Source organism: Protopterus annectens, chromosome 3.part0 (assembly GCF_019279795.1).
Source record: "Protopterus annectens isolate FY-2018-M chromosome 3.part0, PAN1.0, whole genome shotgun sequence".
NCBI classification, from domain to species: Eukaryota; Metazoa; Chordata; order Ceratodontiformes; family Protopteridae; genus Protopterus; species Protopterus annectens.
In genome coordinates this window covers 1,939,195,255-1,939,219,839 of record NC_056731.1, presented here as the reverse complement: position 1 = coordinate 1,939,219,839, position 24,585 = coordinate 1,939,195,255, and the positions used below count along the sequence as shown (strand labels likewise).

At 42.9% G+C, this 24,585-nt stretch overlaps 1 protein-coding gene across 1 annotated transcript in view; it reads left to right on the top strand.

The window, feature by feature from the left end:
* Positions 1-24,585, top strand: part of SMARCC1 (SWI/SNF related, matrix associated, actin dependent regulator of chromatin subfamily c member 1) — a 1,897,600-nt gene that overhangs the window by 1,813,590 nt on the left and 59,425 nt on the right. The window contains exon 23 of the mRNA XM_044066067.1: positions 23,580-23,727. Coding sequence (XP_043922002.1) covers positions 23,580-23,727 — 148 coding nt within the window. The remainder of the gene's footprint in view (positions 1-23,579; positions 23,728-24,585) is intronic.

The window sequence follows — 24,585 nt, the reverse complement described above, 5'->3', positions numbered from 1 at the left end:
TCCGATTTTGATCGACGTGAGGTCGTTCCAGGAGTTTTTCTGTACTTGCAACTATATTTATGCCTTTTCAACATTTTTTTCCTTCTCCTTATATTCTTTCCTTTGTGTTTTGGCACATTCAGTTGCTGTCTGATTTTTGTCTACTTGTCGTTTAGTTTCCATTCCCGCTTGATACTGATAAACTTCTGCTAAACTAAGCAGGGAAGTCGTCTTAGATTTGTTCTCTTCACGTTTCAAAACTTTTACTATGTTTGGATCTGATGAGGTCTGCAGTTATGTATGCAGTCCAATGATTGCAGATCTGTGTGTAATCAATTTTGAGGAGGGTTTCAGAACGAGGAATATATACTCTTGGTATACATTTTTTTATATAGCATTTGATATGAAGCATTTTTCTTGTTTTCCTGTCCAACTGATCCAGTGCCTTTTGGGGCCAATCACCCCAAAACTGTTAAGTTAAAACAGGAAGCACATTATTGGTTTGTAGCTTGGACTTACTCCTATTGTGTGAACCACCTGTTAGTAGTGTAATATATAGTGTTCTGTTCTGTCTTGGTCACTAAAAGGGCCACACTTCTCAAGTTCTGGATCAGGCTGTAACAAATGTTTGGTTCCAGCTTGTCAGTCCTTTATAGGAGAATGTGGTTGTAGCGTGTTGGTTAGATTCAGCATATCATTTTATCAAGAATACCCTCTTGAATTTTATCTTTGAAAGTGGTTAGGATAGTTTTGTTGAAGAAGGTGGGCAGTTTCTATCTTTCATTATTTCCCTTGCTTTTTTTTTTCTTTTTGTACGTACAGCTAATCATGACTAAGCAAGTGGCACAAGAAAGATAGGTTATCAGACTGAAGTAGATCTTGGTTTATAGATGTGGGCTTTGATTTTTGATGCTGTTTCCCTTTATAGCCAAAACTGTGTGTTGTCATTTAAAGAAAAACAGTAACCAAGAAATTATATTGATATACTTAAAACTCGCTGTTTGTTTATACACAAAAATAGAAAGGACTTTTGATGACTTCATTTTCCAGTGTTTGATACTAATTAAGGCACAGTTTATTTCAACTTCCATGCATTCTTCCATTGTATTCATTTTTCCCGTCCCCCGTAGTTTATAACCAAGTGCACCTACTAGCTCAATTCCTGCCAGGCAAGCTAAATTCACTGGCAGACAATTTAAGCATAAATCTCATGGACCCACACGAATGGAAACTGGAACCAAAAATGTTCAACTTCTTGAGGAACAAACTGGGGACTCCAGAGGTAGACCTGTTTGCCTCCCCTCAGAACTACCAATTGGACAAATGCTGCACAAGGACTCCCCACAGCCAAGCTTGGAAAGTAGATGCCATGTCCTTTACTGGGAAAGCCTCTTTGTTTATGCCTTTCCCCCTCTGCCTCTCCTCTCGAAGGTTCTGCTAAAGATAAAACAGGACAAGCCAAGGACAGTACTGATTGCACCAGACTGGCCTCGCCAGCACTGGTACCCCCTTTTGCGCAGTATGACTCCACGCAACTCCAGACAAGTGACAAGTGAAGTACCTCCGGGTTCAGTCCTGGGACCGCTCTTGTTTTGCATCTACTTCTCTGAAGTACAGGCCCAACACTAAGGGACTCTGTCAAACAAAGTTCGCAGATGACTGCAAACTGGGAGCCCTTATTGAATCCCCAAATGTTGTGGATACTCTACAAAAGGGCCATACAGAAATGGATGCTTGGTGCCAGAGCCATGGGCTCAAGCTCAATGCCAAGAAATGTATAGTTATCCCCTTTGGGAAAAAACATGTACCCATGAATTACCATATATGTGGCAGTACACTAAACACCGAAAGTGTGATAAGAGACTTAGGGACACAGGTGGACAGTGGTCTCACCTTCGATAACCACATCACCACAACAGTCAGGAAATCCTTCTATGTGGCACACCTCATCACTAAGGGCTTTTCATCCAGAAAAAAGGAGGTCATTGGTCCCACTGTACTCATCCCTCATTAGACCCATTATAGAATACAACACCCCGTTTGGTATGTACCTCTCAAGACATCTGCAACAACTGGAAAGGTCGCAGAAATACCTCACTAAAAGAATCACAGGCCTAAAGCAGATGCCCTACTCTGACCGCCTTAAAAAACTCCAGCTGTACTCTGTCACATATCGTCCACTCAGAGGCAATCTCTGCTTAACATACAAGGCCATGTCAAACCCAGAGCTGTTGGACATGCTACACTTAAAGAAATCGCAATCCCTCAGAGCCACACGCTCCAGGGATCTAAACCTTGTCATCACAATAAACAAAACATGCTGGAGGGATAGGTTCCTGACCCAGAGACTCCCCAGACTCTGGAATAGATTGCCCATACATGTCAAGCAGAGTGCCTCTTTGGCCCTCTTCAAAAGGAACCTTGACGATTGGATGGGTGAAAGGAAATTTACCCCGGGGATCACGTCAGTTGCCCTGCTAGACAGGGGTCCAGGGAAGTAAATAGTGTGAGAAGAAATAGCCAGGGAATTGTTATGGCTAGGCTTGTATAGGCCCTAGGGCTGATAGCCTAGTACCAACCTGTGACACTGTTGGAACCATGGCACCTGCTTCAGACCCCTTCCCTGCTGTCTCAGCAGGCGGGCCAGATTCTGCACCCTCAGCTTCAAACCCTGAACCTTGCAGCCTGGCTAATTCCTTGAGCTGTCCAGTAACATCCCTCAGTAAGCAGGTGCTGGAATGTCATTCTGGAGGTAAGGAGGCCTAGTACTAGAAAATCCTATACTGAAAAGTGGAAAAGATTCTCTTCTTGGAGCCAGACACAGGGGATGGGCACAACGGTGCTCAGCTTACCTCATTCTTCAGTACTTAACAGAAATGCTCCACAAGGGCCTATCCTTCTCGTCAGTTAAAATTTATGCATCTGCCATTTCAGCACATTATAATACTGAGCCACCCCTCTTCTCTCACCCCCTGCTAAAACAGATGTTCTTCATGTTTCACTGTTGCAGTCATTACATTTGGGTTGTCTGCTGGCAGGTTGCCCTCAGTCAGCCTGATTAACAAAGTCTTGGGTCCTGAGTCGGTTGCTGTCTGTCCCTTCTTCCATGACGTCAAGTCGTCAGGGATATAAAACATGCAGCCAACGCCATTACATCAGTCTTTCTTGCAGCACGGTGCCCGAAGCAGAAGCAGTTCGCAAGTGCCGGTCATCAGACTCCTGAAATTTTCATTTTTCGAGTTTCAGAGCCGAAGTCTTCAACTAAAAGCAAAGTACCCCATTGGGGAATCTTTTTCTTGCTCCTTACCGATGTCAGTAAAAGTTAATAATTGTATTACTTGTAGGAAGCAAATGCCTCAAGGATTTTCATTTGTACTGTATTCCTTGCCTAGGCCCTGATCACAACGTGCCTTGCTGTCGGTTTTGTGCTAAATTTAATCAACGTATTATTAAACGTCCATTTATTTTTGATTCTAAATATTTTGGCTCGAGATTTAATTATCCAGAAATGTCGTCGGTTAACAATCCGACTACTGGAATACCTAAAAAATGCAAAGAAAAAGCCAGAGACAGACCGTCGAGGTCCAAAACCGATGATGAAACTTCCCCTAAGTCAGTCGCCGGTTCTCCGGTACTCAGTGAGATGCTTTCGCAGCCCGTGATGGCCACTACTTTTGATTCGCAGGCCTCTACCGAGACCCATTCGAAGTCCAGTATGCTGCGAGATACTTTAAGGTAGTGGATGTCTCTACCTTAGATGGGTCCGGAGCCGCTGAGCAGGCACCAACTTCTGAGGGTGTTTTCAGGCCTAAAGATTTGTATATTAAACAGACATCATCTTCAAAACTAAGGACAAAAACTACTTTTATGTGTAAAAAAACGACGAATGGGCCACGTGTACAGGCCCCTATGCCTAAAAAACAAATGATCAAAATGGCTGAGGATTTAGTTACCTTGATCAGGGGTACCCATCCCCCTCCTGCTAAGAGGCCTAGGCAAGGCACCGACTATGAATCTTCAGATCAGGTTTCTATTTCTTCTGATTCCTCTTCTGATCAGGAATTTATCTATTCCCACATTTGAGGACTCTGATGCAGAAGATTCCATCCCTTCTGCTTCACCTCCTGAGGATTTTTCTTCGGGAGAAATTTTGCATACCTTAAGGGAACACTTTCATTGGGAGAGTCAGGATTTCTCAGAATCTAAAAAGAGACTTGGGGATTTCCTTCTTCTACCTCAACATCTACCTCAACATCAGCCTTTGGCTATACCTCCTGTTCTAAACATTGTTGATGATGTTTTTTCAGAGTCCAGTATGACTCCTGATTCCCTGTCTCCGGCTCCTAGTAAGCCAGGCCGATATTACAGGGTTCCTGACTCTAACAAATTCCTCTTTAAAAACCCTATTGCTGACCCTGAAACCATTTCTCAGGGTCCCGAGGGAGTTAAGGCTTCTACTGCTAAAACTCCTACCCCTTCTGATAGAGATTCCAGGGCACTGGATAGATGGGCTAAGAAGGTTTTCATGTCTGCAACCTTGGCAATCAGGGCTTTAAACTGACAATTTCATATGCCTAAATATCAACAGCATGTCATGGGTTTACTTAAACAGAAAATTATGTTGATTTCTGACTGTGTGGAAAATAGAATTGCAGGATTTATTGCATTCAGCTGAACAAGTTGGAAAACATACTTTGCAATGTGGTTTTGATTCCGTAGAGGCCTCTTGCAGGGCTGCTGTAACTGGATCTGTGATAAGAAGGCATGCTTGGCTCAAGGATCAAAGTGTGCTTGACCATGTTAAAGCAAAATTGTGGGATGCTCCATTGCAACATTACAGTGTATTTGGTAATAAAGCTGAAGTTTTGAAAAAGATGGAAGATAAAGCTAAATCTATGTAAACTGTAAAATATTTCCTACAAGTGCAGCCACCCAGGTTCAGTAGGCACTTGCCTACAAAGAACTGGTCCTTTCCAGTATCCACTAGAGCCGCTCAGGTCAAACCCAGACATTCCAAAGACTCCAGGTTTCAGTCGCTAGGAACTTATAGAACAAAGCAATGGGGTGCCTCCATCTCCAAATCTGGAAGTAACAAGGCACCTTCCTATGGAAAAAAAGTCTCAATGACTTTCCACTGCACTTATCAAGCACTTATCTTTTCGCCGCCCCTTTGGGGGGAAAACTGGCACTTCATGCATGAAACTGGCAACTGATTACCCAGGACAAATGGGTTTTAAATATAGTATCCCAGGGATACCGATTTCATTTCCACACGTTGCCAATCCCAAACGGATGGCCAGATCTGCCTCCAAATCAGTGGGCAGAGGCCCAGAAACAAGTTATGTCCCTCATGAATATGGGGGCTATTCAACTAGTACCAGAAAAGGAAAAGGGACAAGGTTTTTATTCTAGACTTTTCCTGGTACCCAGAAAAGACAAATCATGGCATCCAATTCTGGACTTATCCATTCTAAATACATTTCTGGACATTCCAAAATTCAAGATGCTGACACTCCAATAGTTACTACCTATGCTAGGCAAGGATTGCCTGGTTGGTAACTCTAGACTTAAGAAGCTTACCTGCATATCCCAATCAGGGAATCTTGCAGAAGATACCTCCGCTTCAAAGCAGGCTGTTTGCATTACCAGTTCTCTGCGCTGCCCTTTGGCTTATCTACTGCGCCCAGGGTCTTCACAAAGTGCCTAGCACCAGTAATTGCATTTTGCAGGCAAAGAAATATTCAAATTTATCCATACCTGGACGATTGCCTAATTCTGGCAGAAAACAAGGACACTCTTCTACAACATCTGGTGTTTGTAAAAAGGCTTTTAACTTGTCTAGGTACACCATAAACGAAAAGAAATCACAACTGGTACCCTCTCAAAAAATTACATTCCTGGGTGCAAGCTTGAATGCAACTGCCCAGATGGCTTATCTGACGCCAGAAAAGCAAATGCAATTAATGACTTACTTCAAACAGGCAGCAACAAAAACCCTGTTATCTGCAAGACAAATTCTGCAGGCCGTTGGGGTTCATGGCCTCCTGCATTCTTCTAATTCCATATGCAAGACTGCATATGAGGAAAGTGCAGTGGTATCTAAAAAGCTTATGGAGTCAACATTGTCACAGTTTGGAAACAATGATTCCAATCATTCGTTGCCTGCAGCTAGAGTTTCTATGTTGGGTAGAGGCCTGCCACCAAAACAAGGGGGTGTCATTCATTCCACCCCCTGCCACCAAAACCCTGACTTACAGACGCATCAGATTATGCTTGGGGGGGGGGCGCATCTGGCATGGAGATGCATTCAGGGCCAATGGAGCCCAAATCAAATGCACCTGCATATCAATCAGAAAGAGAGATGCTAGCCATACAGAACACTCTGACATCCTTCAAGGACTATCTTCATCCAAGACAACTACTGATAAAGACAGACAATACCACAGTCATGTGGTACATAAACAAGCAGGGGGGTACCCATTCCTACCCCACCTTTGCAGATGTGCCATGGCATTGTGGAACACGGCCTTGACTTATCAAATACATCTACAAGCTCAATTCCTGCCAGGAAAGCAAAACTCTCTGGCAGACGACCTAAGCAGAAATCTTATGGACCCACACGAATGGAAACTGGATCCACAAATCTTCAGCAGGTTGACACACAAATGGGAGAGCCTAGTCATAGATATTTTTGCCTCACCCCAAAACCATCAGTTGGACAAATTCTGCACAAGAATTCTTCACAAAAAAGCTTGGAAAGTGGATGCTCTATCCTTCAGCTTGAAACATCTATCAGTCTGTGCCTTTCCCCCTCTGCCTCTGCTCTCCAAGGTCTTACTAAAAGTCAGACAGGAAAAAACAAAAATTATTCTGATTGCTCCAGTCTGGCCTCGCCAACATTGGTACCTGCTCCTACGCAGTACGTCGCACCTTCCTCCGTGGTACCTGCCTCTGACAACCTTACCTACTGTCTCAGCAGAACTATCAAATTCTGCACACTCAGCTCCAAACTCTGAATCTTCTAGCATGGCTAATCAACTAATTTCAAGCAAACCTGTGATGGATGTCATTTTGGAGGCTAGAAGGCCTAGTACTAGAAAATCTTATGCTGACAAATGGAAAAGATTCTGTGCCTGGAATCCAGCTCAAGGAATAAACACTGCAATGCCCAATATTCATCAGATTCTGCAATACTTAACTGAGATGCTTCACAAGGGCCTATCTTTTTCTTCCATAAAAATCCATGCCTCTGCCATTTCAGCTCATTACAACACAGAGCTTCCCCTCTTTTCTCATCCTCTGCTAAAGCAGTACCTCAGAGGGGCCAAAAATGTAAGACCCCCCAGGAGAGCACCAGTTCCTGCATGGGACCTCAATTTTGTTTTGGAAAAACTCACTCTACCTCCTTTTGAGCCAGCTGCTACTGCAGACCTAAAATTTCTCTCTTAGAAAACAGTTTTTCTTTTAGCAGTCACTTCAGCTAGAAGGATTTCAGAACTACAGGCTGTTCATAGGTTCATACTAGGCTATCTGCCCTAGGGCATTTATAAGCCTAGCCAGAGTGTGTTTGGCTTTCGCTACCCATTTTAAAATAATTTTGCTATGCTCTTTTTCGAGGTTAGTATACTGTGCCTCTGTCTAACAGTGACACAGAAGTGATACCCGGGGTAAACCTACGATCTCCCATCCACTCATCAAGATTCCTCTTGAAGAGAGTCAATGAGGGACTCTGCCTAACCTGGACTGGGATTTTATTCCAGAGTGAAGGGAGCCTCTGGGTTATGAATCTGCCCCTCCAGCATGTCCTATTTATTTCAGTGCTGAGGTTCAAGTCTCTCGAGCGCGTAGGGATTTGGATTTTTTGAGGTGCAGCATGTCCATTAATTCCTGGTTGGACATGGCTTTATACGTCAGGCACAGATCGCCTTTGAGCAGGCGGTATGCCACTGAGTAGAGCTGGAGTTTCTTTAACCGGGCAGCATATGGCATCTGTTTGAGCCCTTTGATCCTCTTGGTGAGGTACTTTTGGGGTCTTTCCAGTTGCTGCAGGTGTCTGGTAAGGTACATCCCAAAAGGGGCATTGTACTCAATTATGGGCCTGATGAGGGATGAGTAAAGAGGCACGATGACCTCCCCTGATCTAGATGTGAATCCCTTCATGATTAGGTGGGCTATATAAAATGTTTTTCTAACCACATTGGCCACGTGGTTGTCAAATGAGAGATTGCTATCAACTTGGGTCCCCAGGTCCCTAATTACTTCCTCTGTACTTAATAGATTAACACCTATGTGGTAATTTGTGGGCACTTTGATTTTGCCAAAGGGGATGACTATACACTTTTTGGCATTTAGCTTGAGGCCATGGCTCTGGCACCAGTTGTCTGTTTCTATGAGGCCCTTTTGGAGGATGCTTGTGTCAGCTGGAGTGTCAATTATGGCGCCCAGTTTGCAGTCTTCTGCAAACTTGGTCAGCCACAGTCCTTGCGTGTTGGCCTGTACCTCCGAGAAATATATACCTAACAAGAGAGGTCCCAGGACTGAGCCTTGTGGGACGCCACTTGTAACTGGTTTGGAGTCTGACATGGCTCCAGCAATTCTAACCATGTGGGTTCTGTCCTTGAGCCAGTTTGCAACCCATCTAGTGACACAAGGGTTTATATTTAAGCTGGTGAGCTTATCTATAATGCCCGAGTGGGGTATTGTATCGAAGGCTTTTGCGAGGTCCAAGTAGGCTGTGTGGACCACCTTCCCCTCGTCAATGGCCTTAGTGACTGTTTCAAAGAAATAAACCAGGTTTAAGAGGCAGGATCTGCCCTTAACAAAGCCAAACTGGGTAGGATCCAGTGTATGTAGGTCCCCAATAGCTTTATTTATGAGGTCCATGATGATCCTTTCCATAGCTTTTCAGACCAAGCTAATCAGGCTTATGGGGCAATAATTTCCAGGATCCGTTGAGGCACCACCTTTGTGGAGAGGGACCACTGTTGCTGTACGCCACTCTTTGGTTACATATTCTGTAGTAAGGCTGAGATTGAACAGCAGTTTTATGTTTGGGTTTAGCTCTTCTTGGAGTTCATGTAGGATGCAGCCCGGGACACCGTCTGGTCCCATTGATGCTGTGTTTTTTGCTTTGGAGAGGGCAGCTCTTACCTGAGCATCTGCGTTGTCAGGGGGCAGCACTCTGCTGGGATAGATATTTGCCCTTTTGGTGGGGGGGGGGGGTTGCGCTGAACCTGTCAGATAGGATGTTGGCAATGTCTGTGGGTTTGATGTATTTTTTGTCATTTTGGACTAATTCTGAGCATATCTGGGAATTCCCACCCAGGTTCCTAACATAACTAAAGAAAGCCTTGTGATTATCCTTACTGTCCTGTGCAATTTTTCTCTCGAAGCTGGCCTTAGACGATTTTATGAGTGCCCGTAGTTTTTTGCTAATACTGATCAGAGATGCCTTCCCTTTCTGGGATTTTGCTCTATCATGTAGTAGTTTCCTCTTTCTTTTGTATAGTTTGTTTATGACTGGGGTCCACCAGGCAGGACGTCTGCCTTTGGAGGATTGGGACTTGGTTTTATTTGGGATTGCATGATCCATGCATTCCTGAAGGTGTTCATAGAATGTGTTTATAAAGGATTCTGCGGTCTGGGCCATGTTTTCCACAGGCCTGGGGGCTTTGAAGGATTCCACCTCGGTTTTGTGGAGTGTGAAATTTGCATTAGAGAATTTTTTCACTGTGGTTTTCAGGGCAGGGGGTGGAGTCAGGATGTGAATATCCAGTGAGATTAGTTTATGGTCTGATCTTACCAGTGAGGGTTACACTTCTGGTCTGTAGCATAGAGTCCCCATGTTGGTGATGATCAGGTCCAGTATGTTTTCCCCTCTTGTGGGAGTGGTAACAAGTTGTTCCATAGCATTTGAGTTTATAAATTCTAGGAACCTTTGGGCTAGGGTGTTGGAGCTAGAGTAATGCTCCCAGTCTATTTTTGGGTAGTTGAAGTCGCCCAATATAATGGTGTTTGGAGAGACCTTCATATTTTCCAGTGTTCTCAGGAAGGCCGAGTGGTGTTCCTGGGTTTGGGAAGGTGGTCTGTAGCAGGCTATAAACTGGAAGGCAGTTTTACCCACTGTTAGTTGCACATGGATAGTCTCTGATGCTTCGTGCTTTGCCACCAACCTGGAGGTGTGGGTATCTGACAAATATTAATACTCCCCCTCCTTTTGTGGTTCAGTCCAAGTTTTGGGGCCAAAAAGCATGGTATGAGGTATAACCTGGTAGTGCTGGGATGCTCTCGGGAGCCTTGAACCAGGTTTCTGTTACTGCACAGATATCGATGTTCTCCATGCTAAGGAGAGTTTCGAGTACGTGCATCTTGAGGTTTAGACTTCTGGCGTTAAGTAGCATTACTCTTAGTTTCTTATCAGTGGAACCTTTCATTATCTTTTACCCGGATAAGGTGGCTCTCGGGACCAATCTATCCTTTATGCCTAAAGTGGTATCTAGTGTGGCCCTTAATCAGACCATTCATTTGCTAACTTGCTTCCCAAATCCACAGAACAAGGGTGATCGGATTCTGCATTCATTGGATGTGCACAGACAACTAAGATTCTACTTAAACAGGGCAAAATATCTAATAAAATCTGAGCAATTACTGGTGGCATTTGCTGCAGGGGCAGAGGGAAAGACTATTTCAAAGCAGACTATTTCCAAATGGATAAGCCATTGTATTCGTTTCTGCTATATGCACCATGGTAAACCTGTCCCTAAGAGGATCAAGTCTCATTTCACCAGGGCTGCATCTTCTTCTGCAGCCTTTCTCAGAGGGGTTCCTACCAGGGACATCCTAGAAGCTGCTACCTGGAGCTCTGTACATGCCTTCACCAAGCATTACCACATGCCTTTTTTTTTCTAAATCCAGAGCTGGTTTTGTCACTGCAGTCTTGCAGGGCTTAATAGCTGGCCCTAATGCTGTCTTAACTTCCTCCTCCCCTCCTTAGCTTTGGGAATCTACCCAAATGTGATGACTGTAACAGTGAAACACGAAGAACATAGTACAGTTGTGTACACTTACTATAAATGTAGATGTAGATGTTCGAGTATATTCACTGTTGCAGTCCTGGTTACCCTCCCTCCAGCCTCCTGACTTCTCTTGACTCTACCTTTCCTTCTTGTTTGGTATGTTTAAGTTTTTTGGTGTATTTGCTTTTTAATGGAAGTGTACCATAACATATAATTGCTTCCCATTGTGGGGGCACCTGACATCTGAGGCAAGAAAAACTGATGTAATGGAATCGGTTGCATGTTGTATAAACCTGACGTCATGGAAGAAGAGACAGCATCCGATGCAGGAATCCGAAGACTCTGGTATTCAGGCCGGCTGAGGGCTACCTGCAGGCAGATAACCCAAATGTGATGACTGCAACAGTGAATACACTCTAACATCTACATTTATGGTAAGTGTACACCACTGTACTTTTACTCTTGAGCCCTTTGGACTTTGCTTATTCTTTTGACAAAGTGCATGTCTAAAACTTTTGCCCATCATTTCCTTATGCTGACCAGGACTGTGGCCCAGCATAATCTAATCAAGCTGTAACTTGAAGATCCTGTATTTAAATTCCAGCCCCCATTTAGACTTTCATTTCATGCTTTACCATCTTTCTTGTCCTCTGTCTTAGTGTCAATGACTCTGAAATTCTTCTGTCGCAATGTGCTTTACTTGGTGGCCATCATTTCTGCTTACAAGATGTTGGAACTTTAAGCCTTTCTTTATAGAGTGTGATTTGATCTGTCGCAAGTATTGGACATGTCCCTTAAGATTAACCCATGTTTCAAACTAACAGTGGTTTCACAGCTATTTTTGTAGTAGCTAATTTACCTCTCTCCCTTTTTTCTGAATAGAAAACAGGCAATGGGAGATCCTTTCTTACCCTATATATGCACTGGTTTTACCTGATGGGTGTGTGTGAGTTTTGAAATGTAGAATTCTTAGTTGTGTTTAACCCTATGAACAAGATAATTTCTTACTGGATTTTTGACTACATTTTGCCTCATCAGGCAGCCAATCCTGTATTGAAAAATATTGCTTTCAGAAGTCACGCTACTAGAGGCAGGATTGCCTCCAAGAACATCTCCATTAAAGACTTAACATCCTGTGATCTGTTGGTAAATGGTTCACACCTTCACTGAGCACTTTTGCATTGACCATGACTTCAGGAGTCAGACTTCCTTTGGCACTTTGTGCCTGGATTCAGCCTTCTGAGTGTTCACCTTTTGACCTTTCCGTATTTTAATATATAGAATTATGTAATGGTATTGACTGCGATTCTTTCCAGCAGTTAATTCACTGCATATCTGTCTTGATAACTTAATCTTAAATTTAGGTGTTAAAACCTGTGCACATTTCGGAATTAAAAGAAACACAAAAGCAGTCTGCAGGAAGAATTAATGCTAGATAGTCTTGCAGGTCTTTTGTCTTCTGCACCAGAGTCTCTGTAGGTTAAGGTGTTATCTCTTAAATGTAATAGGTAAGGATTTCTTGAAAGAGAACTCTGTCTTATATGGCTGTGGCTAGGAAGATAGTGACTTCCATGGACCTGGAGCTTGGTAATTAAATGAATGACAGCCAGATAAGTCTAACTTTATTCACTACACCTCTAGAAGACTGTATCTAAACAACTAGAGATGGGGGGGGGGGTCTAGCAGCTCCTTTAGGTGAGAAGGGTGGTTTTGTAGACCAAAAAACTTAACTGCTGACTGAGCTGTTGTTGGCAGTCATTGCAACCCCTGCAGAACAGCTGTGATATGATTATATTTAGAAGTACCAGTGAATTCCCTGGCTATGGGTGGGGTTTGCACCTGCGGCAGGTGAAACAAGTTATTTTTTAAAGAATCTTGGGTAGAGAGTATTGCAGTAGTTGAACCGTGATATTGCATGATTTTAATAATTTCTTGGAATGCAGAGTCAAATGTTTTGTTCTGAAGATGTTCTCGTGAAAATGCAGAGATTTAATAGTAGACAGTACTCTGTCCTTCATTATTATGTTAACTAGGAATACTCCAAGGCTTCACATCCAAGGTGCAGATTTCAGCATATTGTCTCTGTAAAAAGGAGAGGAGACAAATATGAGGCAGTTTTTCACCTTGCTGCAAGTTCAGGTTATCAAGATTGAACCTCCTTTTCCTAGAACTAATGTCCATAGCTCATCAACAACTGCACTCACCTTTGATGGTGGAAGATCAGAAGACTTATTTTTTTGTGCCAGGTGCTTGGATTCGTTTTCCAGAGATGCACTTGTGAGGTGTTCTTTTATTTGAGATGTTAAACTGTGATCCCTTCTGCTTGAGCTGGTGGTAGTTCAGGTAGATGTGAAAGATCCCACTGCACTTTATATAAAAAAAGTAAGGGGTAGCTTTATTTTTTTCCTTTTTTTAACAGAAAAATCCATATTTAAAAAGGGTGGGAGAGGTATTTCCCTTAACGTCCTAGCCAAATTATCACTATTCTTTATGAATGCAATCCCTGGTCTTTCCTGAAAGCGGACTTACAAGTCTGGTGATGCTAACTAGGTCAGCAAAACACAACATAACAAGATTAATGTTTAAGTGCAACATCAACAGTAATTGTAAAGGTAAGGATCTGTAAGGGTAGCCTCAGAAATCCATCTTGGAGAGCCATTTCAGTGAATTTAACTTGCCATGAATCCTAAATGGAGAACATGAGATGAACTGACAGTGACATGCACCAGTATCCCATTGATCTTGTCCAGATTCAGTGTAGTCAAACTCTGATTTAACAATTTTAAAGTTTAAACCTGACTCAAGGCAGTTTTTTTAAAATGGTGAGGTCTGACTTGAATCCTTTATAAAAAGAGAGAGAGAGTTTTGAATTTCATTAGTATAAGATTGGTAATGTACTCTTGTCCCATTTAGACCATATCTTAACAAGAACACTTATTGAGCAACACCAGAACCATAGCCAAAGTTCCTGGCGGATCCCTCATGCTTTTGAGTGGCATGAGGAAGTATTAATCTCCCAAACGGCCCACTGACATTGTAAGGGAACATAAAGTAGGTTTGCAAGTGATTAGGCAGAATATTTTGATCTGCATTGTCAAAAGCTAATGAGAGACCAAGGAGGATCAGGATGAAATATAATTAATAATGTCACATTACTATTTAAGATGTGTAAAAGGGCCATCTTTATACTGTGTCCAGAGTGGAAACCAGACCAGTAGGGATTGAAGAGTTAAGTGTTAAATAGGAATGCACCTTTTTATTCACCATTGTCTTGGTAATCTTCTGAATAAAGGCTTCCAGTTTTGAAGGATCTTTTATTGTTTTTTTTCAATAACTGGATTCATAATGCCTAAAAAAAAAAAAAAAAAAAAAAAGATCGGGGGGGGGGGGTTGCGGCTTTGGTATGCCCGCATACTGATGATGAAAGTTACTTGGTCCACTTATTTCCAAGAAAGATTTGCCAAGCCTGGTAGGACCTGGGTTTAGTCCCAAGTATGTAGAATGTAGAGGCGCGAAGCAACATTCATGATCTCTACATAGTTAACAAACCCAAAACCTAGTCTTTAGTATTCCAAAGGTTTCACAAGTCCATCACCATTTGGCTCATTAGAGACATTGTGGACAGGGGATGAGGGGTCTAAATGTTGGATAGCTTTCTTTTATTGAAAAGAAGAAAATACGGTATGGGTGATCTGAAAGGGTTTAGCTGCAGAGAGTGCAGAACTGCACAGAAAATTGTTTCTGGATGATTAGGTGTAGCAGAAATCTCATTTGACTAGAGCACATTAACCTTTTATGCGTATAAGATTTCTGAGTGTTATGACACATAAATATTCAGACTGAATTCATCCTCTATCTGGCCCAAATTCCAGATGCATTATAACCTGCTGCCATTCTTATGTTGTTTAAGAAGGTCATGACCATACCACAAGACATTGTTTGTTGCACATGTTCTGACAGTTCAGTAAAACTGGTTTAGAATGTGGGAGATTGGCATAATGGTTAAGGTGTTTACCTTGCAGACACAAGGTGCAGGGTTTGATTCTCATATGGGGTAACTGGCTAGGCTTAAAATGGCCCACAAGGGCAATTAGCCTAGTACTAATCTATGAAGCTATGAAGAATGGAAGTGAGGTCACTTAAAAATCTTTCTTAAATCCCTGATCTGAGTTGACATCTATAAATCCCTGATCTGAGTTAACATCTATAATCGTGTCATAACTGGAGGAAGCCCTATGTGGTAACATGCCAGACTGCAGTCGTACGCAAGACTCAGGTTCTCCCAGCAAGTAATGCATGGTCAGATTGTGCTCTGATGTGAGTAGCAGAAGACTCTACCTGAGCAAAGCAAAGTCTTTCTCTCTCTCTGTTTTTTATCTCAAGGTTTCATCTGAAAACCATGCAATTTGTAATTGATCCAGACCTTAGAATCTCCTGCTGTAAGTCTTGTTGGACTGCTAAGCACTGAGTTGCTGAGGAGATTGTTAAACTCCTGTAGGAATGTTCAAGGTATTGCTGAATAGCCAGTGTGTCAGGAAAATCCTACAGATGTTCATCATGTTTCACTGTTGCAGTCATTACAATTGGGTTATCCTGCTGGCAGGCTACCCGCAGTCGGCCTGAATTCCAAAGTCCTGGTCCGGCGTTGGTTGCTGTCACCTCCTCCCTGACGTCAGTGCGCCAGGGGTATAAAAGATGCAGCCAATGCCATTTTCTTCAGTCTTTCTTGCCGCGTGGTGGCCGAAGCAAAAGCAGTTCGCAAGTGCCGGTTGGCCGACTCCTGAGATATTCAAATTTCAGATCCGAAGTCTTCATTAAAGCTAAGTACCCCATTGGGGAAACTTTTTTCTTGCTCCAGACCAATGTCAGAAAAAGTTAATAACTGTATTTCTTATGGGAAGCAAATACCTCATGAGGATTTTCCTTCTTACTGTATTCCTTGCCTAGGCCCTGACCACGACGTTGCTAGTTGTCGGTTTTGTGCTAGATTTAACCAACGCACTACTAAGCGTCGATTCGATTTTGCATTTCATTACTTTGGCAGAAGATTTAATTATGTAATGCCATCGGAACAGTCGACTACCGGAGTTTATAAAAAGCCCAAAGAAAAGGACAGGCATCCGAGGTCCAAAACCGACGACGAGGCTTCTTCAAGGCCAGTCGCCGGTTCTCAGTGAGGCGCTTTTGCAGCCCCTGACTCCCACTACCTCAGAGCCACAGGCCGCTTCCGACTCCTACGCGGAGCCAACTAGGCCACTGGATACTCAAGGTATTGGACCCTTGGAAACTATTCCCTCAGATGAGTCCGGAGCCGCTGAGCAGGCATCGGCTTCTGAGGGTGTTTTCAGGCGTACACAGTTGTGTGAAAACGACTTCAGCTTCAAAAGCATAGACTAAAACACCTGTAAAGACAAAGAAACAAGTACAACATTCCCCTGGACAGGCCTCCGTGCCTAAAAAACAGATGCTTAAAATGGCCAAAGACGTAATTATTTTTATCAGGGGTTCCCATCCCCCTCATGATAAGAGGCCTAGGCAAGAGACAAAATATGAATCTTCAGATCAGGTTTCCATTTCCTGTAATTCCTCTTCTGAACAGGAATACCCTCTTCCTCCCTATGAGGATTCTGATGCTGAAGAATCTGTCCCTTCAGCCTCTCCTCCTGAGGATTATTCTTTTGGGGAGACCCTGCATACTATGAGGGAGCACTTCCACTGGGAGAGCCAAGATTACTCAGAATATAAGAAAAGGCTCAGAGACTTCCTTTTACTACCTCAGCACAGGCCCCTTGCTATTCCTCCTGTTTTAGACATTGTAGATTATGTATTTTCAGAGTCCAGTCTCTCTCCGGACTCTTTACCACTAGCTCCTGTTAAGCCAGACCGATACTATAGGGTTCCTGATTCACATAAATTTCTTTATAAAAATCCTGCTGCTGACCCAGAAACTGTCTCTCAGGTTCCCAAAGGGGTCAAGGCTTCCACTGCAAAAAAACCCATCCCATCTGATAGGGATTCAAGGGCCCTAGACAGATGGGGGGAAAAGATTTACACTTCTGCTACCTTGGCTGTAAGGGCTTTAAATTGTCAGTTTCATATGCTTAAATATCAGCAATACCTTGTGTCACTGCTTAAACAGAAAATGTTGACAAATTCTGAATGTGCAGAAAACAAAGAAATGCAGGATTTATTGCATGCAGCTGAACAAGTGGGAAAGCATACTTTGCAATGTGGTTTTGATTCTTTGGAGGCCTCCTGCAGGGCCGCTGTTACGGGTTCTGTCATTAGGAGGCATGCTTGGTTAAAGGAACAGAATCTGCCTGATGATGTTAAAGCAAAATTACTAGATCCATTACAGCATGATACCTTGTTTGGTGTTAAAGCAGAAGAGGTGTTGAAGAAAATGGAGGGCAAAGCTAAATCTATGCAAACAGTGAAGGATTTCTTACAGGTACAGCCTCCCAAATTTAGCAGGAACTGGCCTACAAAGAATTGGTCCTTTCCAGTGTCATACAGGCCACAAAGAGGCAGATACAGATGCCCCAGAGGCAGATCCCAGCCCCAAGGTTCATACAGATCAAAACAATGGGGTGCTTCTACCTCCAAAAGCGGAGAAGATAAATCACAGCCATACAGAAAACAGTCTCAATGACTTTCCCCTGCCAGCGCCAAGCACTTATCTTCTGGCAGCTCCTTTAGGGGGAAAACTAGCACTTTTCTCACAAAATTGGGACATGAACACCCAGGACAAATGGGTTTTGAATATAGTGTCACAAAGCTACAGGTTCCACTTTCACACCCTGCCAAGGGCTAACGGTATGCCAGACCTGCCACACCACCAATGGGCAGAGGCACAAAAACAAGTTTCATCCCTCATGGACATGAGGTTCCATTCAGTGAGTACCACAACAAGAGCAGTGACGAGGATTTTACTCGACTGTTCTTGGTGCCCAGAAAGGACAAAGCCTGGAGACCAATACTGGATCTGTCTATTCTAAACACATTTTTGGATATTCCAAAATTCAAAATGTTGACTCTGCAGCAGCTTCTGCCCATGCTGGGCAAGAAGACTTGGCTTGTGACTTTAGACCTAAAAGAGGCATACCTGCATGTCCCAATCAGACAATTATGCAGAAGATGCCTCAGATTTATAGCTGGCTCAATGCACTGCCAATTCTCTGCACTGCCCTTTGGCTTATCTACGGTGCCCAGAGTCTTCACAAAATGTCTGGCACCAGTAATTGCATTTTGCAGACAAAGAGGAATACAAATTTATCCTTACTTGGACGACTGTCTTATTCAAGCAGAGAATAAGGACATTCTACTACAGCATCTGGCGTTTGTAAAAAGATTACTAACCTGCGTAGGGTACACAGTAAACGAAAAGAAATCAAAACTAGTACCCTCTCAAGAGAGAGTATTACTGGGTGCAAGCTTAAATACAACTGCCCAGATGGCTTATCTCACGCCAGACAAACAAAGACAACTGACTACTTATTTCAAAATGTTGGCAACAAAGACCCAGTTATCTGCAAGAAAAATTCTGCATTCTGCTAATTCCATATGCAAAACTGCATATGAGGAAGCTAAAATGGTATCTAAAAAGTGTTTGGACACAACATGGAAACAATAATTACCCTCATTCCCTGCCTGCAACAGGAGTTTTGATGGTGGACAAAGGCTTGTCACCACAACAAGGGACAGCCATTCACTTTACCCACAGCCAGGCAGACATTAACAACAGATGCATCAGATTATGCCTGGGGGGCCCATATGGCAGGAAGATGTATTCAGGGCACATAGTCCGCAAGCCAAATGCATCTACATATCAATCAAAAAGAGATGCTAGCTGTTCAGAATGCCCTGACAGCCTTCAAGGATCTACTTCATCCAGGACAACTGTTGATAAAGACGGACAATACTACAGTCATGTGGTACATAAACAAGCAAGGAGGCACACATTCCTACTCCCTTTGTAGACTAGCCATGACTTTGTGGGACACAGCATTGACTTACCAAGTACATCTGCAAGCACAATTCCTGCCAGGAAAGACAAATACTCTAGCTGACGAACTAAGCAGAAACCTAATGGATCCCCACGAGTGGAAATTGGATCCACAAGTCTTCAGCATGATAACAAGGAACTGGGGATGCCCGGACATAGACCTATTTGCCTCCCCTCACAACTACCAACTACAGAGATTCTGCACAAGGATTTATCACAAGCAAGCATGGAAAGTGGATGCTCTATCTTTCAGCTGGAAAAACTTAACAGTATATGCCTTTCCTCCACTGCCTCTCCTTCCCAAGGTACTCCTAAAGGTCAGACAAGAGAAGCCAAAAATGATACTGATTGCCCCAGACTGGCCCCGCCAGCTCTGGTACCCAATCCTAAAGAACTTTGTCTCAATGCCCAGCCTGGGCATTACCTCAAATTCCTCACTTATTGACCCAACAAAACAGTCAGATCCTGCACAACCAACTCAGGACCTTAAATCTGGCAGCATGGTGGATAAATGTAGCCATTCAAAACGCACCTCTCTCTAAAGTGGTGATGGATGTTATTTTGGTGGCCAGGAGGCCTAGCACCAGAAAACCCTATGCAGAAAAATGGAAGAGATTCTGTGCTTGGAACCAGGCACAAGGAATTGACACGATTGTACCAAGTATTCCGCAGATTTTGCAATACTTAACTGAGATGCTGGACAAAGGTCTATCCTTCTCATCAATTAAGATTCATGCCTCTGCCATTTCAGCTCATTACAATACAGAGCCACCTATTTTTTCTCATCCATTACTAAGGCAGTACCTCAGAGGGGCCAAAAACATAAGACCTCCAAGGAGAGCACCAATACCTGCATGGGACCTCAATTATGTCTTGGAAAAACTCACACTGCCTCCTTTTGAGCCCTCCTCTACAGCTGATATAAAATTCTTATCCTGGAAAACAGCTTTGCTCCTAGCAATAACCTCTGCAAGACGAGTCTCAGAGTTACAGGCACTCATGGCTGTGGAACCTTTTATCATTTTCCATCCTGACAGGGTTTCTCTGAGGACAAACCTGACATTTATGCCTAAGGTAGTGTCCAGTGTGGGCCTTAACCAAACATTTCATTTGCCTACCTTCTATCCAAACCCACAGAATAAGGGAGAGATACTTCTGCATTCTTTGGACATTCACAGGCAGCTACGCTTCTACTTCCACAGAACCAAAGCTTTCAGAAAGACTAAACAACTTCTAGTGGCATATGCTGCAGGATCACAAGGAAAGGTGATCTCAAAGCAGACTATTTCAAAGTGGATAGGCCACTGCATTAGTTTCTGCTATTCACAGTACGGCAAATCAGTGCCTAAGGGCATTAGGCCTCATTCAACCAGAGCAGCAGCCTTCCTCAGAGGAGTACCAACCAAAGACATCTTAGAGGCTGCAACTTGGAGTTCAGTGCACACTTTTACAAAGCACTATCACTTACCTCTCTACTCTAAATCCAGGGCAGGCTTTGCCACTGCAGTTCTGCAGGGCCTCATAGCCTCTCCAAATCCTATTTAGCCCCAGCCTCCCAGCCTTAGCGTTGGGATTCAAACCAATTGTAATGACTGCAACAGTGAAACACGATGAACATAGTACAGTTGTGTACCTACCATAAATGTAGATGTTCGAGTGTTTTCACTGTTGCAGTCCAGGTTACCCACCCACCATCCCCCTTTCCTTTGCTGGGACTTATCTGTACTTCTGTATTCTATACAACCTATGTGGTGTATTTTCTTGTAGATGAAGGAGAAGTTTATTTTAGTGCATGCATGCTTATTAGCATAATTTAGCCTACTCTTTAGGGGGCACCTGACATCTGGGGCAAGTAAAACTGAAGAAAATGGTGTCGGCTGCATCTTTTATACCCCTTGTGCACTGATGTCAGGGAGGAGGCGACAGCAACCGACGTCGGACCAGGACTTTGGAATTCACGCCGACTGCGGTTAGCCTGCCAGCAGGTTAACCCAATTGTAATGACTGCAACAGTGAATACACTCGAACATCTACATTTATGGTAGATACACAACCGTACCTTTGCTATTGCTGCAGTGATTTATTCAGAGGAGTTAGTTTTCCCAATGTCATGCTGGAATGTCTCAATCCTATATCTATGCTGATAGCAGCAACTCCATCAGTAACACTTTGCCTGTGGACCTGAATTACCAAAAACTTAGTAATATGGCCTGGCCATAGCCAAATGTGTACCAGAGTTTTCATTTACCTGTGTTTCAGTAAGGTGCCAGACCAAGATCTTCATCATATCATGGTTGATGCCAGTTTACTTGCTGGCTCATCTTGACTGGTTGCAACAAGAAGTGCATCTCCTTAGAGATTTCATGGAGAAAGAGCAAAAATGCTTTACTTAATAGCTGTTACTCTCCAAAGCATGTTGACCGTCATGTTATTTCTTTATTGAGCTATATTTGATACTTCTCAAGGATCCGGAGAAAGCATTTGTCACCTTCTGTATACATTATTAGTTCAGGCTCTAATTGAGTCAGCTAACTGCCCATGCTGATGTCAAAGGCCATACCAGTAGAGGTGTGGCTCCTTCTAATGTTTGCATCAAGAAACTTTCTTTTACAGCCATTGGTTTCTTTGCCACTTAGTTTTTAATTCATTCTTTGATCAAGCATTTTTTTTCTTGTACCACGATTCCATGAGTTGAACGGTTTACTATTGAAATTCTGAAAATGCATTCGTCGACCTGTCAATGTCGACCCAAAATCTGGGAATCCAGAACGTCGAGCAAGCAAACCTGTAGAAACTGAATACATTAATACCCATCGTTCAATGTATTCAAAATAACAGTAGGTGACATCAGTCACCCAAACTAAGCAGCATAACTTACCTTTTCACTCTGCAGTCAATGGCAAATGTGTCTCACTATTTTGCAAGGGGCAAGCCCCCCTGCAACCCCCACACCCCTGCAAATTATATATACCAACTCTGAGATCGCACTACAGTGAGGAAATGGGTTAATTTCCTGTTCCTCACTGTACCGCAATCTCCACTCACAATGCCGAACTCAGATTATCGAGTTACGCTGCACATTCAATGCTGTGTATTCGTTGTAGTCTGGTTCAGCATTGTGCCCTTTGGAAAAGTGCCTTTCAAGCACATACCGTTCAATCACAAGCACTACGTAATTTCAGTAGTAAACCAGTTGAACTTATCCTTGGCTATTGGACTTTTCATCGTGCTTTGACATCCCAGTTTTTATTTTTTTTTACAGTTTGGGATTATTGCCAGTAGTTATTAGCTGCACAAGGCACAGAACTTCAAAGAGATTCTTACTAACTATCTATTGATCAAAGAGGACATTCTACACTGGATACTTGTTTATATTCCCACTGTCACCCTGTCTGGATGGCCTTTTCATCTGGTAGCTTCCTTTTAAGTCAGGTAGGGTTTACGCTTCTATAGCTTTGTGTTTTTGTTGTCTTTTTGTCTAACAGGTTGATCTTGCTCCCTGGATAGGATTTGAACTGAGTAGTGTAGGGTCTAGGTACACTCTCGTAGCCTAATATGTAGTGCAGTGGCATGTTTCAGTAGGATGCAGACAGGCTGCCTTGTCTTCGGAATAAAATACATTTTTTGCCAATCTTAGAGTAGCAGGAAAGGCTGTTCCAGCAGTTGCTCTGTTGTAGTTTGTGATGTGTGATGAGTACTGTTCTACAGTACAGGTCCTAATGAAAAAACCTTGCCCTGACAAATCATGAAAGTAGAACCTTATAACTTTTGAAGTACTTTCTGTTTCAGCAAGGAAAGCCTTCTTTCACCTCCTGAATTAATTCTGACTGTGGGGTCCCATGACCTTTTGAGTAAATGGCAAGTGTTCTTGAAAATCTAAATCTGCGATTTCACCTTTGAGGTTTGAGTGAGGTATTAGTAGAGCCATTAGTACATATCTACTGTATTTGGCACTCCCTCAAATCTCACATACTTTTAAAAACCAGTACCACAAAATGGGGTTTTAGAGAGCTACCTACTCTGGAGAAATGGGGGGGTATGGGGTTGGTCACTTCGGTTGAAATATTTTTTACTGTAAAACATTTGTAGTAAAAACTCTGAATACATTTGTTCCAAGTACCCAGTGTATCTCCAGTATACCTCTCAGATTGAACTTCACCTGGTTTTAGCTGTACTTGTAGGCACATCCCTCATTTATATGCATTTCTCACATTTGCTAAACTAATAAGCTTTACTGAAGGAGTGTAGCATTACCATTTGTCATTTTTCTTTTTAACGGTTGGTTGTAGCATTTTTCACATGATCAGCGACTTGCATAGTGCTCTGCATATTGCTTGTAAATGAGTAAGTATTGCTTAAAACGCTGTCTTAACCTAAACAGAAAATGATATCAGATTGTTAGCCAGTTTATCTTGCAATGCATTTGACACTGTTCAGCTGTAGAAGTAAAATGAACTTGCTATGTGCCTTGATACACTGGAATAAGACTGCCCGTGTAAAGCTTAATTTCCTACCTCTGTGGCTTTGGTATCTTAATTTGCTCGTTAACCCTTTCCATGATTTCTTCCTCTTGAATGCAGCATCTGGCAGCAGTGGAGGAAAGGAAAATAAAATCTCTAGTAGCACTTCTAGTGGAGACACAAATGAAGAAACTAGAGATTAAGCTGAGGCATTTTGAAGAACTGGAAACTATCATGGACCGTGAAAAAGAGGCAGTAAGTATATGCAGTATTTACGAGAGAAAAAAAAAAAAAAAAGAAAACTTCACACTAAGTAGTTGCTATAAAATTGTTAAGCACTGTTGTCCTAGCAGGTCTTCTTTCAGGTATTTGTATAATTACTCTGAGGTTCTGTTAAAGTGTTAACTGCATTAATCCCTTACTCTAACATTTATGACTGTCCTTTGTGAGTCTCTGTTTAGGTTTACTTTTCTTTCACTTTGAGTTTGTTTTTGATTGGAAGCTCTGTTTTGGAGTCAAACATGATGTATACTGATGTACATTGTGATGTCATTTGTCCCACAAGGAGGTGATAACAAATGCCAGATTCCCCTAATTCTGCAGCTCTCGCAGTTTGACTCTAGAACGTAACATTCGTCAAGGAGATCTGACTGCAGCTTTGCTTTCACCATATGCAGATGGCTTGCCGTTTACTTTTCAACTCACTTTCAGTGAGTGGTTAATCCTTCCACTAGCCACCCACTGATTTGCTTGATGTTCTTCGTGTTTCATTGTTGCAGTCATCACACTTGGGTATCTGCCTGCAGGTAGCCCTCAGTCAGCCCGAATACCAGAGTCTTGGGATTTCTGCGTCGGATGCTATCGCCTCTTCCATGATGTCAGGTTGTCAGGGGTATAAAACATGCAGCCGATGCCATTTCATCAACTTTTCTTGCCGAGCGGAGCCCAAAGAAGAAGCAGTTCACAAGTGCCGGTCGGCCGCTACCTGAAATTTTCGTTATTCGAGTTTCAGACCTGAAGTCTTCTAAAGCTAAGTACCCCGTTGGGGATCCGTTTTTCTTGCTCTAACCGATGCCAGAAAAAGTTAATTGTCTTGCCCGTGGAAAGCAAATACCTCACATAGATT